General features: G+C 37.9%; 1 protein-coding gene across 1 annotated transcript in view; it reads left to right on the top strand.

Moving 5' to 3' along the window:
* Positions 1-2312: 2312 nt before the first annotated feature.
* Positions 2313-14919, top strand: part of LOC109104824 (misshapen-like kinase 1) — a 41994-nt gene continuing 29387 nt past the window's right edge. The window contains exons 1-2 of the mRNA XM_042756503.1: positions 2313-3521; positions 9404-9469. Of these exons, the coding sequence (XP_042612437.1) occupies positions 3465-3521; positions 9404-9469 (123 nt within the window). The 5' untranslated portion in view covers positions 2313-3464. The remainder of the gene's footprint in view (positions 3522-9403; positions 9470-14919) is intronic.

The raw sequence follows: 14919 nt of genomic DNA, 5'->3' as shown, positions 1-14919 counted from the left end.
TAGGGTTGGAGCTAACCTCTGCAGGAAAGTGGACCTTGAGCGCCAGAGTTAAGAACCCCAGGTGTAGAAAAACAAAATGATCTTGTATGAGAGGATAAACATGTTTATACTAGAAGAATTTGTTTTTGCTAATTATATGAAGATACAATGAAATGGCAACAATGTTCTCCCCAAAAGCCCATTACGGCCATGAATGTCATGATCTGAGTACTTAAGATGGCAGAGGATGTAAAGTGCTGCATATCAAACGAGGAAAGAAGAGTGAATAAGGCGAAAGAGAGAGTATTTTCGATGACTGAGGAACAGAACGTACAGTACATTTATTGTTGTGAATGTGTGTGGGTGGATGGCGCTGCTTTACCTTATTTTCCCTCTCTCTTTATTTCTTTCTTGTGTGCACTACACCTCTCAATGCAGTGGCAGCAAATCTGTCAGAACATTTGTGGTTGTTATGGTGACGGATATAAAGAGCTGACTTGGTCTTGGCTGCTGAGAGAGAGATAGAAAAAAAGAAAGAGAGGAAGAGATCGAGAAGAAGCATGAAATAATAGACAAACCTTAAAAACATGGATAACTGTGGGGGGTGGGGGTGGTATGCTGGGGTACTTGGTCAGAGAAATTATGTAATGTTTTTTCGAGGCAGGTAGAGGAGGAGTGTTACGGAGCAGGGATCAGGTGGGGCTTCAAACATGGTGAGATATTCAGGGGGAGTCTCAGCTCAACATTTAGCAATCCCCCCACCCCATCCCCAATCTCCATGACAACCAGGAGAAATTAGTGTTATGTAATAATGTCAGCAGCCCAGAAGATTCCACTTTTGGTTTTTTGGAGGGGGTATTGACACAAGTAGAGAGCACACTGGAGGCCAGATAAGCAATGCTAATTTTGTCAGTGCCCCACTTTGTAAACAATCACTAATCTGTCTATGTAATGCTGTAGAATGTTATAGATGACTTAACCTGCAGTTGAAGACAATGTTTTAGGGGTTTGACCACTGAAGACACAATTATTAATATACCGTAACATTCCAATCACATCAAGCAATCACCTTTATGAACTAACAATTATGAATTTTAAAATCTTTTTAAATCTCTATACCTTTTCAGACATATTAATATATCTGCTTTTGCACATTTTTATACTTTTCATGTACATACAGTTGCTTTTATTTAGAAAGCAAACAGAAATCATTGACTAATACTTCAATGAATCTTGTCTAATGCAGCGTTTTCACAACTTTGGGATGTTTGGTATAGGCCTTACCTAGGGTAGATGCCAAATTTAATTTTCTTCAGATGAAAACAGTGCTGTGATGTGAACAGCATGCACTCTACAAAGGTCCTAGATCACGTTATTTTCAAAACTCACAACTTATTATTTTCTTTTTTTTGGATAGATATTTTGTCAGCTGAACAAATTGCATGTTGTTAAACAGGACAATAAATTGAACACACTGTACTTCTACACTCATTTTCATTCTTGTCAAAAATTAAATATGGTGCTACCCTGACTAAGGTTTATAAGTGATTTTTTTTCTTTTCTTTTCTAGATATACAACATGTATTTTTGGATTAATGACTATAAATGACGTATCACAGTTGTTTGTAAACCATTGAGCAATCAATTATTTTTTCCTCCATCTGTTCTCCATTTGAATAAATATACTTGTATTCATCTACTTCAGGGGCTTGTACCATGGATGGTAGCTGAACAAACTCAGGGTTACAAAACCAAACCAATCCAAACTGGCTTTGTTGGTACCATGACGCTGATCATCAACTTTCTCTGTCAACTCAGGCTTTCATCCTGAGTTTATGAAGCACATACACATGAAAGTGTGACATGAGAAGTTAAAAAGTCTATGTAATGTCCCATGTCCCCATTGAGATAGCTAAGTAAACGTGTGTGTGTGTGTGTGTGTGTGTGTGTGTGTGTGTGTGTGTGTGTGTGAAGTTTTGCCTACATTATTGTGAGCACCAAATTATCCCTCAAAACATTGTGAGGACTAGTAATCCTTAGCTACCTTAAATGATTTATACAGCACTTTTCTTAAAATAAAATAAATTAGTGCTAACGTGGGGTGGGAGGGGTTGCAAGTTGAACGGTAAGGGTTTACTATAAGATGTCAACTTACTATAAAAACAATACAGTTCAAAATGATAGAAACAACGTGTGATTGTATGCCCCGGTTCACCTGTCTCCATTGCAACCAGCTAGTTCAGGTAGTTTGTCCCTGTTGTAACACCGTAGCACTTCAACACTCCAGGAAGACGGGAATGAGAAGTGTAGGGGAGGGAGGAAAAAGAAAAAGAAAGAAAAAAAACAGTAAGTGGCTGGAAGACAGAGTGTTGTGTTTTCTTGCAGACGTCACAGCCCGACCACAGACAGCAGAACTACGAAACGAATAGGATCATACCAAGACAGGACAGAGAAGTTCAATCTGACACATCAAAACATACAACATTACAGCAGAAGGACAAAGTTGACTCCCGAGGCGACTCTTTAGGGAATATCTGAATAATAATAAATATTATGTATGCATCGTGACCAGTCACTGCCATAAAGGGTCCGGGCTGGAAAAAAGGGACTGTTTATGGTTTTCCGTTCGTCCCCCTCTCTTTCTCTCCGACAAATCGGCGGAGGTTTTGCGCACAACCGGGAGGCGCCGCTGGCTGACGGCAGAAGGGAATGAAAGTTTGCCAGGCGGGGAGGAATATTATTCGACGGAAACACTTCTTGTTTTTGACACCAGGACTGCATATTTCAATGCTATACACGTCGTAGAGTCTTTAAAAACTGTGGACATTAACGAAGCCGAGCAGTGAGGTCGAAATCAACACAGAAATCCTGTTTAAGGCGTGTGCGTGGGTTGCGCCGTAACATGACGGCTGTGGCAGATTGACGCGGATATCACGAGCGCCGCTGTTCAGGAGCTCGGCTTCAGACTTCTCTTCTTTATTTGCATATTTTGTGATTTATACGGCTCGTGTATATATCAGTCTACTGTTTTTGACTGAGGTAGGCTTGTCTTAACTTACGCAGTGCTGCCAAAATGAGCGAAGAGACGGAGCGCAGTGTGGCACATCTGACTCAAGCTCATGTGAATGTTGCCATGCAATCTTCAGGATTATAGGCTCAATCTCAGCCTTTATCATCGATTAATGCTCGCTAGGCATTTCTCGATCGCCTCCGTCTAACAGTCGCCCGAAGAACCGGATTGCTTGGCCTTAAAGAACCTTTTGTTCCCGGGTAAAGAAGAAACAAACATTTTATGGTCCGAAATCCTGCAGCTGTTGTCGTTTAAACTGGTCGCGCCGGGGACGAGCCAAATGTTTCTCCGGGAACCTCACAAGTTTTTCTGAACTGTCCCTTTAAAAAAAAAAACATTGTGATAAAATAATATCGCAGTCGTAGCTGCACTTCTGGAGTACCTATTTTGAATTTGCTTAAGAAATCTTGTAAAAATGTCAGAAAACGCACCTACGCGGAGTCTGGATGACATCGACCTGGCCGCCCTGCGGGTGAGTGTGTGTGTGTGTGTGTGTGTGTGTGTGTGTGCCCACCTGCCACGGGCCTTCACACCCAAACAAATCCACAGCAGTATGGTCAGTGCCATGATTATGGGCTACGAGGGACAATATGAACACATCAACGAGCTTTTAATAATAATCTTAAAGGTTTATAGCTCACAATTGCTTATTTTCTGCGAGCAGGTGAGCCTTGGGCCTGTATCCTGTAATCTAATAATCCAGGCCTGGAGTGTTTATGCATTTCTGTATGTGTGTATGTAAGTATAGGTTTCTCTCTCTCACTTGCACACGGACAGTTGTGGTTTGGGAGGGCGAGGGCCTACCTTGCAAATAAGTGCTGACACTGAATAAGCTTGCTTTGTAATATTAGAACAGCTCCCTTGTTATATGGGGAATACCCTGCAAAACATTAGAGTAACTTTCCATTTAGGCCATCACTCTATTTGTGTTTACATACAATGCAAATGTGACAGAATGATTCAGTGCACTGTCTGATTTTATGGCTTTTATTTTAAAAGAGCTCAACATTCCCTCTGTTAGCCAGATGCTGGAAAGTCTTGGTGAATGGATAAAACAGATATTTTTACAGCAACGATTGAGTCAGTATTGGGAAGGGAGAAACTGAGTTGCTCAGTTAGTATGCAGAAGTGGGCAGATTATCATCTTGACATTAATCCAGACTACATAGCAAGAAGATGATAATCCTTTACCAAAGTCTGTTTTAGCAGGAAGCTAGACTAGTACAAATCAAACAGATACAAGAATTCCTTTGTACCTGCTGCAATCATGGTTTTAAATGACTCATTATAAATGCGTGTTTTATGAGTGTTGCTGCTTTATGTGCATGTATACTGCTGTCTACATAAAGGATTGCCTTTTAAGAACAATAAAGTTAAGTAAGTAGTATACTTTAGCAAAACAATTAATTTCTTAATACACCACCGTACAAAAAAAAAGTTATTACAAATTAAAATAATGTCTTTGTTAAAACAATGATACATTTTTTGCAGGATTCTGTGATGAATAGGTTCAAAAAGAACAGTATTTATTTCAAATGGAAATCTTTGCAAAATTCTAAATCTTTTCTGTCACATTGTATCAGTTTAATGCGTCTTATCTGATTTAAAACTATTATTTTTTTCTTAAAAAAAATCTTAATCAAAACCTTTGAACAATGGTGTGTATATATATACACCTCAGAATAGATAGCATATGTTGTATCCCAGAATAGGCCCCATGTAGTTAATGTGTGAGCAGAAGGCTAATCTTATCATCTAGTTTAGTGGTATGTTAGCAGGTGGCTAATCCAGTGTTTTAGGGCTAATTACGCTCACTAATTAGGTGAATTCCTGCATATAGAAAAGGTAACTTATCTGTTAGTCAGTCTTCATGTGAAATGACAGATTTCCTTCTGGTGACGTAAGCCGGACTTCTCCATTCATTTTGTTAGTTGCCAAGGCAACATTTCTAATTTTAAACCCATGTTTTTAATCTAATATTAATATTTATTTTCCAAAAGAACAAAAACATTTTATATAGTTTTGGTTGTTTATGAATGCCGAGGTATGCATCACTCCTAAACAAGTGATTTGAGCCTTGTGGACTGGAAGTGAACAGTAGAGGACTCAATCCATCCCTCTTTTGACACTCGCAGTAAGCACTTAAGTGTGTTAGTGGGGTTGTGGATAAGCCATATATGTTAGAGCTCTGTCCGTAACTCTCCTTCTTTCTTGTGTGTTGTTCCTGGGCACAGCTTTCCAGGATGTGATGTGTCTGATATTGCCCCTAGAGAGAGAGATGGAGCACGATGATTCACTTGAGCTCATTGTTTGATAGCTGTCCTATATAACACCCACATACTGTGTCTCATAGATGCACATTTAGAGTATATCACAAGAGGTCTGCCTTACATGTGGCCCTCAAGCTAGAATTGCACATGACTGAGGTGGTTTGTAGTTTCATTGTGTTGATTTGGAACTTGAGAACAACCTGCTCTCCAGTTCACCTGTGGTCATCTCAGTTTCACTTCTTGTAAGGATCACTTTTAAATAACATTAGACTTGCCGAGCATCAAACTTGGCATCGAAGCAGGTGAAGTTATTTAGTGCCTGAATTTTGTAGATTCATATTTAAATGTGTCTATTATATAATCACAACAGCAGCTGTTTGATGGTTGGGTTGCTTATGTAAATGAGACTTAAATGCTAATGACATCATAACAGAAATCAAAATATTAAATAGTAATGATCTAAGCTATTGGGTAAACACCAACTAATGAATATGCATGACTCGAAAAATCTGACAAATTTAACAGAAGCTTGTCATTGGCTAATCAAAATAAAACAAGCTATCGAATTTAACAGCTGAAGTACACATGCATAAAGCCAGAGGTTAGCTGTACACTGTGAAGGAGCAAATATTTATTCATGTTTATTGGTATCTGCATTCATGAGGTTGCAGGTTAATGATGTAACTTGATAGTAATGCTTAAATATTGATAACCGTAGACTGGATCGGATGGGCATTGGCTTCATCCCTAGTCAGATAGCTGCATGCTGGTCAGAATATTTTACAACTTTATGTTGGTTTATGAGGGTATTTATGTAGCAGATACTAAGTTGTCTAGCTGTGTTAACTTTGCTGCACATCCACAAAGGAACTAATACAGTTGCATAATCCCAAAAAAAATAAAAAATTCACTATACAAAAACAAGTCATCATGATGTTAGACCCTTTTTTTTTTAACATAAATGACTTGATTGTAATTTTGTCATGTGCAACATATGGTAATAATATAATAATGTATATTAATCTATTCCTGTGCTTTGAAATCAGTAATCTTTCAAATTAATTATGATTAAAGGGTTACTCCACCCTAAAATGAAAATTTTGTCATTAATCACTTACCCCCATGTCATTCCAAACCCGTAAAAGCTTTGTTCGTCTTTGGAACACAATTGAAGATATTTTGGATGAAAACAGGGAGGCTTGAGACTGTCTTATAGACTGGCAAGTAAAATACACTGTCAAGGTTCAGAAAAGTATGAAAGACATCGTCAGAATACTCCATCTGCCATCAGTGGTTCAATCTGAATTTTATGAAGCGATGAATACTTTTTGTACGCGAATAAAACAAAAATAACCACTTTATTCAACCATTTGTCTCCTCTGTGGCCCCGTTTACACTAGTGTGTTTTCGTTTTAAAACGCATAACTTTTTCTACGGTTACGCCTATCGTTTACACTACTCCGGCGTTTTTGAACCCTCAAAAACAGAGACTTCTGAGAACGCTGCAGACCCGGTTTTAGTTTGAAAACTCTGGGGTTGCATTTCAGTGTAAATGGACTAAAACAGAGACTTTTGAAAATGATGGCGTGGCTGCCCACATTCACTCTGCGTACCCTACAACACTGTAAAAACAAAAACAACACGCACATTTTTACAACATATATATATATATATACCCCACACGCTCTCTCAAAAAACCAAGAAGAATCATCAACAAAAAAAATAATAGGGAATCTACCTATTCATGGGACTCTATGGCTGTACCTGCATGAATGGTCACGTGACATGCGTTTGAGGTTGTGTAGTGTAGACGGAGATCGTTTCTGAAAAGCAGCAGAAACGCCAGTGTAGGTGAGGATTGTTTTCATTCTAAAACGCTGTTTTAAAATGAAAACGCACTAGTGTAAACAGGGCCTGTGTCTCTCCACATCACCGTAGCACCATTTTGGAGAACATCCCCTGAACTATGTGTATTTATGCTTTGATTTAAACGAAAACAGCGCATCAGTGCAGTGCGGCTGATACAGAAATGGCGCTACAGTGATGCAGAGAGATACAGAGGAGAAGAACTGTACAAAAAGTATTCTCGTTGCTTTATAACATTATGGTTGAACCACTGATGCCAGATGGACTAATCTGATGATGCTTTTCATATTTTTCTGGACTGGTTTTCATCCAAAATATCTTAAATTGTGTTCTGAAGATGAACAAAGCTTTTACGGGTTTGGAACGACATGGGGGTAAGTGATTAATGACACAATTTTGGGGTGGAGTATCCCTTTAAGAGAATGATCTTGTTATACAAACATATATCAGTGAACAAGATTTATATGAGGTCACCTTGCCAAACATGCCAGTCACTTTATTGTTGTGCAGTTACAGTTTGTATTCAGATAGATTTTGTAGACCAATTTGCTCATTATCCTTTATGATAATAATGTTTCTCTGTTAGCGTGGCTTTTTTATTTTTAAATTTGATTTGATGTTTTTGTACGTTTCAGACGGGGTTTTCAGTTAACATTAGCATATATTAGCATATAGTTTCCATTTGGATGTTAGTTTATGTTCAGTCCTGTCACTTATCACTTTCACAAACATATACTGAATCATATAAGATTTATCTTGTATTTTTAATATTAAATTCAAAAGCCAGAAGCAACCTTTTCAGCAAACTTCCTTCCCTTGGTCTTTCCCTTCTCAATTTATCCTCCTTTATTCTCCAGAGGAAAGCTTTATTATCTGTTTATCATTTTATTCATTAGCTCATTTATTCTATTCACTGCTTATGTGTCATCTCTCTCTCTCTCTCTCTCTCCCTCTTTCTCTCTTTGAGACAGATGCTCTTTAGAGAATAGACTAATTTCGTTTGATGATCTTTGTAAAATCAGTTTGAATATTATAAGGGCAATAAAATATATATGTCGGATATGTTATTATTATTTTGTTATAAACTGTCTTGTTTTTTTAATCCAGTTTGTTTGTTCTCATTTCCATTCGTCCTCTTACTGATGTTTCACATAAGAGCGTGTTGCTCGCTTACAGCTCGCCACTCCAGGTCCCTTTCAGAGAGAAAGAGAGGAAGACATAAAAAGAGAGTGAGAGAGAAAAAGATTGCAGTTATTGGAGGCAGATGAGAGTGAGATGATCGTGGTGTGTATGTGATATGTGTGTGAGAGCTAGGAAGAACGTTAGCCTTGTCCACCCACAGAGCTGTACCGAGGCCATATTGAATCACACTGTGTGTGTGTGTGTGTGTGTGTTTATGTGCTGCGCTGGCTGTTTTTAACCCTCTACTCATTCTTGTTTTTGGCCTCGCTCCCCAGCTAAAGCTGCACGTAAGAGGTACATAAAGCTGCTTGAGAGTTTCATAATGGTTCTTAATACACGACAGCACTCCATAAATTTTAAACCCTGGAGTTTGTAAAAAGATGGCACTTTGTCTTGTTCTCAATGGCTGAGCAGGTAATGGTTCTGTCATTGCCATCCTGAGCCAGCAGGGAGCCATTTGTGTAAGAGAGAAAAATAATCGAAATAAGCTTGATTGAAGACATGAAATATTTCCTTTCCTGATCATTGTGCACTTCAAGTCATGAGTTTCCATGTTTTTCACTGAGAGTGATAGATTTTCTATCGCCGTGCTACATTTTCTTTTCTTTTCACTAATCCTTTTCACTTGGATGTTCATCACAAATAAGGAAAGAAATGATCTGTCAATACTTTCCTGGCGACTTGATTGAATGATTCTGATTCATCTTAAATATAAATAAGGAACTTAAACAGTTCTTTTAATACTTTATAAATATTTGGAAATTTAATTCCTTTGGCAATTGATAAAAGCTTCAAAAATAATTCTAAACCTTATTGCGAAAAGGTGTGTTTACAAACTTTTTGTTCTGGCATAAATACAATCTAATAATTGATGTTAATTTGTATATCAAACAAATGTTTCTGGTCTAAGCCTCTTAAGGTTTTTTTTTTTGGCATTAAACATAACTATTGTGGAGTAATTCCAAATCAGCTTCATTTTGGGGGATTAGCATGATTGAATGATTTTACCGTTCTAAAAATAATTTCTCTCTTCCAGGACCCAGCAGGAATCTTCGAGCTGGTGGAGGTGGTGGGTAACGGCACCTACGGACAAGTGTACAAGGTGAGACCGAGATGGAGGGCGGGAGGAAGAGGCACAGTGATGTTTTGTTTGCAGTAAATGCTATTCTATTGTTACTCAGCAATAATAGATCACTCCTCGAGTGATACATAAAACTCCCATTTGTGCTCTTAGAAGAATCGAGTTATGTGCCGTGTGTGTTTGAGAGCGAGAGTGATGGGTTCATTGGCAGATGGATTAGAGATGCTGCTGCTACGTGAGTAACAGAGGACAGAAGTGGTTTAAAGCAGTTGTGAGGGCATGTGCGAGAATGTTTTTGTACTCTCAGCATGGTGCAATAACACACAGAGTAACTCAGATCACTGCAGCTGACAGTACTCGCTATTGAGATGAAGACACCTGGACGAGGGGAGGAAGCTGACAGAGAAATGGAGAACAGAATGAATGCAAACAAATTTCCCTGTTTAAATTCGAAATAATGCTGGCATACAAACAAATTTCCCTAAAACTCTTCTCATTTCCAGTTAGACAAATAGTTCAGTGATAATGTTTTCGGTTAGTCAGGGGGCTTTTTTTTTGATAAATTAGTCTACAGTTGACTTATAGTCTGCATATAAAGCTGGGAAAGGTATTTTAACATAGAAAAATACACACTTTTAAGAAAACAGTTTGACTTGTAGTGTGTAATAAGTCTTTATACTTACAGGCTCATATAGTGATTTTAACCCTACAGGCCTCTGTAATTATTGCAAGGTATGACATGAGCCTTCTTTAAAAAGTATTTGGGTGTAATTTATACTTCAGGCTGTTTTCTTTGGGTAATGTCATTTATAGGCTGTAGTGAGGCTGTAGTTTATTTACTGGTGTGTACTGTAGGTTATAAAGGATATGGTGTGTGATGAACATGAGTAGTTTATGGGTAGTAGTAAGATAGTGAGGTAGTTTATCCAGCTTAGATTTAGTGTTGTTTTAAATATGCAGTTTATAGACCAGTGTATACAATGTGCCTACCTGTGACATTTCTTAAAGTGCTACATTTTTACTACAGTATTTTTGGATGGTTAATATACTTTCATAATGTTACTGTCATTCATTCAGTCAAAGAAAGCTTTAATATAAATCTTTTTCATCTGATGAAATTTTTGGAAATAGTGTTCAAAAGCTTGGGGTCAGTAAGATGTCTTAATATCTATGGAAGAAGATACTTTTTGCTCACCGAGTGTTTCTTTGATCAAAAATGCAGTAAAAAAAAAATATATATTTTAAAATATTATTTTAAAATATTATAACAGTGTGTGTATGTGTTTTTATATACAGGTCCTTCTCAAAAAATTAGCATATTGTGAAAAAGTTCATTATTTTCCATAATGTAATGATAAAAATTAAACTTTCATATATTTTAGATTCATTGCACACCAACTGAAATATTTCAGGTCTTTTATTGTTTTAATACTGATGATTTTGGCATACAGCTCATGAAAAACCCAAAATTCCTATCTCAAAAAAATTAGCATATTTCATCCGACCAATAAAAGAAAAGTGTTTTTAATACAAAAAAAAGTCAACCTTCAATAATCATGTTCAGTTATGCACTCAATACTTGGTCGGGAATCCTTTTGCAGAAATGACTGCTTCAATGCGGCGTGGCATGGAGGCAATCAGCCTGTGGCACTGCTGAGGTGTTATGGAGGCCCAGGATGCTTCGATAGCGGCCTTAAAGGGATAGTTCACCCAAAAATCAAAATTATGTCATTAATGACTCACCCTCATGTGTACTGTTTGAGTAAATGAATTACTCCGGGATATTGGTTTATTTGAACTCAGAGAGAGTGTCAGCCATGTTAAAAAAGTTAACAGCTAAAGTCATTTGTGGATTAATGCTTATTGTTGACGCGAACCGTTTCAAACGATTCAGTTCGATTTGGTCAACTGGTTCAAGAAGATCCGGTTACATCGAGTGATTCGTTCGCGAACCGGATATCACTAAACTGCAGTGTTGTGAACGTGCTCATAACAGACCCGGGATTAGAAGTCAATGCTGAATAAAGTCGTCGTTTTTGATATTTTTTTGGACCAAAATGTATTTTCGATGCTTCAAAAAATTCTAACGGACCCTCTGATGTCACATGGACTACTTTGAAGATGTTTTTATTACCTTTCTGGACGTGGACAGTATACCGTACATACATTCTCAATGGAGGGGACAGAAAGCTCTCGGACTAAATCTAAAATATCTTATACTGTGTTCCGAAGATGAACGGAGGTCTCACGGGTTTGGAACAACATGAGGGTGAGTCATTAATGACATAATTTTGATTTTTGGGTGAACTATCCCTTTAAGCTCATCCAGAGTGTTGGGTCTTGCGTTTCTCTTAACTTTCTCTTCACAATATCCCACAGATTCTCTATGGGGTTCAGGTCAGGAGAGTTGGCATTCCAATTGAGCACAGTAATACCATGGCCAGTAAACCATTTACTAGTGGTTTTGGCACTGTGAGCAGGTGCCAGGTCGTGCTGAAAAACGAAATGTTCATCTCCATAAAGCTTTTCAGCAGATGGAAGCATGAAGTGCTCCAAAATCTCCTGATAGCTAGCTGCATTGACCGTGCCCTTGATAAAACACAGTGGACCAACACCAGCAGCTGACATGGCACCCCAGACCATCACTGACTGTGGGTACTTGACACTGGACTTCAGGCATTTTGGCATTTCCTTCTCCCCAGTCTTCCTCCAGACTCTGGCACCTTGATTTCCGAATGACATGCAAATTTGGTTTCATCCGAAAAAAGAAGTACTTTGGACCACTGAGCAACAGTCCAGTGCTGCTTCTCTGTAGCCCAGGTCAGGCGCTTCTGCCGCTGTTTCTGGTTCAAAAGCACACGCCTGTGCACGGTGGCTCTGGATGTTTCTACTCCAGACTCAGTCCACTGCTTCCGCAGGTCCCCCAAGGTCTGGAATCGGTCCTTCTCCACAATCTTCCTCAGGGTCCGGTCACCTCTTCTCGTTGTGCAGCGTTTTTTGCCACACTTTTTCCTTCCCACAGACTTCCCACTGAGGTGCCTTGATACAGCACTCTGGAAACAGCCTATTCGTTCAGAAATTTCTTTCTGTGTCTTACCCTCTCGCTTGAGGGTGTCAATGATGGCCTTCTGGACAGCAGTCAGGTCGGCAGTCTTACCCATGATTGCGGTTTTGAGTAATGAACCAGGCTGGGAGTTTTTAAAAGCCTCAGGAATCTTTTGCAGGTGTTTAGAGTTAATTAGTTGATTCAGATGATTAGGTTAATAGCTCGTTTAGAGAACCTTTTCATGATATGCTAATGTTTTGAGATTTTGGGTTTTCATGAGCTGTATGCCAAAATCATCAGTATTAAAACAATAAAAGACCTGAAATATTTCAGTTGGTGTGCAATGAATCTAAAATATATGAAACTTTAATTTTTATCATTACATTATGGAAAATAATGAACTTTTTCACAATATGCTAATTTTTTGAGAAGGACCTGTATGTGTGTGTGTGTATATATATATATGTATATATATATATATATATATATATATATATATATATATATATATATATATATATTATATATATATATATATATATATATATGCATTTAGCAGACGCTTTTATCCAAAGCGACTTACAATGCATTCAGGCTATACAATTTAAATTTTTTTTTTTATCAGTATGTGTGTTCCCTGGGAATTTAACCCACGACCTCACCTTTTGCGCTTGCGCTGCTAACAGAATGCTCTACCACTGAGCCACAGGAACATATATACAGTGTGTATATATGTGTGTGTGTGTATGTATATATATATATATTTAATACAGTCCCCTCCATAATTATTGGAACAGTAAAGACAAGATTGCTTTCTCTGCTTTGGAGTCAAGACATTTGCAAATATGATTAAAAGATGAATATGAGACAAAACTACAGAATGTCATATTTTATTATTAGGTCTTTCGACACATACATGTTTTACCAAATAAAAAGGACAGCACTTTCAGAGTTCATTCCACTATTTGATGTGAGCATAAGTATTGGAACAGTTGAATTTAAAGCAGATGTAAAAGATTAAAAGCTAATATTTAGTTGCAGTGAGTCTGCAACCCATAGACATCACCAGACTCTTGGTCTTATGCTTTAAAATGCTTTTCCCCAGCCTTAATTGCAGCCAATTCCAACTGTTGCTTGTTTTTGGGAGTTTCTGTCTTTAGTCTCCTCTTCAGCTGGTGAAATTAATGTTCAATCGGATTTAAATCTGGAGATTGATTTGGGCAATCTAACACTTTACATTTCTTTGCCCTGATAAAGTCCTTGACTGAACTGGCAGGGTGTTTTGGGTCATTGTCCTGATCCAATATGAAGTGCTTCCTAATGAGTTTGGTGGCATTTTCTTGAAAATTTGTAGCCAAGATGATTTTGTACCCTTCCAAATTCATTCTGCTACTGCCATCATACATTAAGTCATCATTAAATTTAAGAGGCCCTGTTCTAGAGACAGCCATGCATGTCCATGCCATGACACCACCTCCACCAAGCTTTACAGATGAGGTTGTATGCTTAGGATTGTTTGCAGTTCCCTTTTATCTCCACACATTTGCTTTCCAATCACTTATATAAAGGTTAATCTTTGTCTCATCGGTCCATCAACTCAGTTCCAAAACTCTACTGGCTCACATTTGTGAAGAATCTTGCCTTTCTATTTTTGGTGCTCATCAGAGGTTTGCATCTTGCTGTGACAGAGCATCAGCCCAGCTTTCTGGAAGTTGTTAGTGATTTTACAGACATGTATTTTAGGGTTCATTTTCACAGCTTTTATGATTTGTCTGTCATCAACTACTATTGTTTTTCTCAGCCGATCAGGTCATCGTTGGTTCCTGATATCGCCGGTAGTTTCCAAACTCTTGATTTCTTCATGCCCTTTGTTTTTCCTAAAGTTCTAATTGACTTCTTTTCTTTTAGCATCCAAATTGCTTGCTTTTCTTTCAGAGTTGGCTTCCTCATCTTAATCCTGGTTTGTGTGTGTCATCATCGAATGCAAGATTTAGAATGCAGAAGCACTGGCTATAACTGATAAGACACATTCTCTGCTTTTAATATCTGAAGAATTAATGGAACAGGACACAGCTGAACACTTATAAAAGACCTGTGAGGCAACTGTTCCAATACTTAAGCTCAGATCAGATAGGGAGATGAAACTCTAAAAGTGCTGATCTTTTTGCTGGTAAAACATCTTTTGTGTTGAATCACCCAATAATAAAATATGACATTCGGTAGTTTTGTCTCATATTCATCTTTTAATCATATTTACAGATTTCTTTTCTCCACAGCAACCAGAACAATTTTGTCTTTACTGTTCCAATACTTATGGAGGGCACTGTATGTATGTGTGTGTGTGTGTGTGTGTGTGTGTGTGTGTGTGTATATATATATGCATACATATTTACTTATTTATTTAATTTCTGTTTCATATTTTAAT

Source organism: Cyprinus carpio, chromosome A5 (genome assembly GCF_018340385.1).
Source record: "Cyprinus carpio isolate SPL01 chromosome A5, ASM1834038v1, whole genome shotgun sequence".
In the NCBI taxonomy this organism is placed as follows: Eukaryota; Metazoa; Chordata; class Actinopteri; order Cypriniformes; family Cyprinidae; genus Cyprinus; species Cyprinus carpio.
The sequence above is the reverse complement of the archived record's forward strand: the minus strand, read 5'-3'. Positions and strand labels throughout refer to the sequence as shown.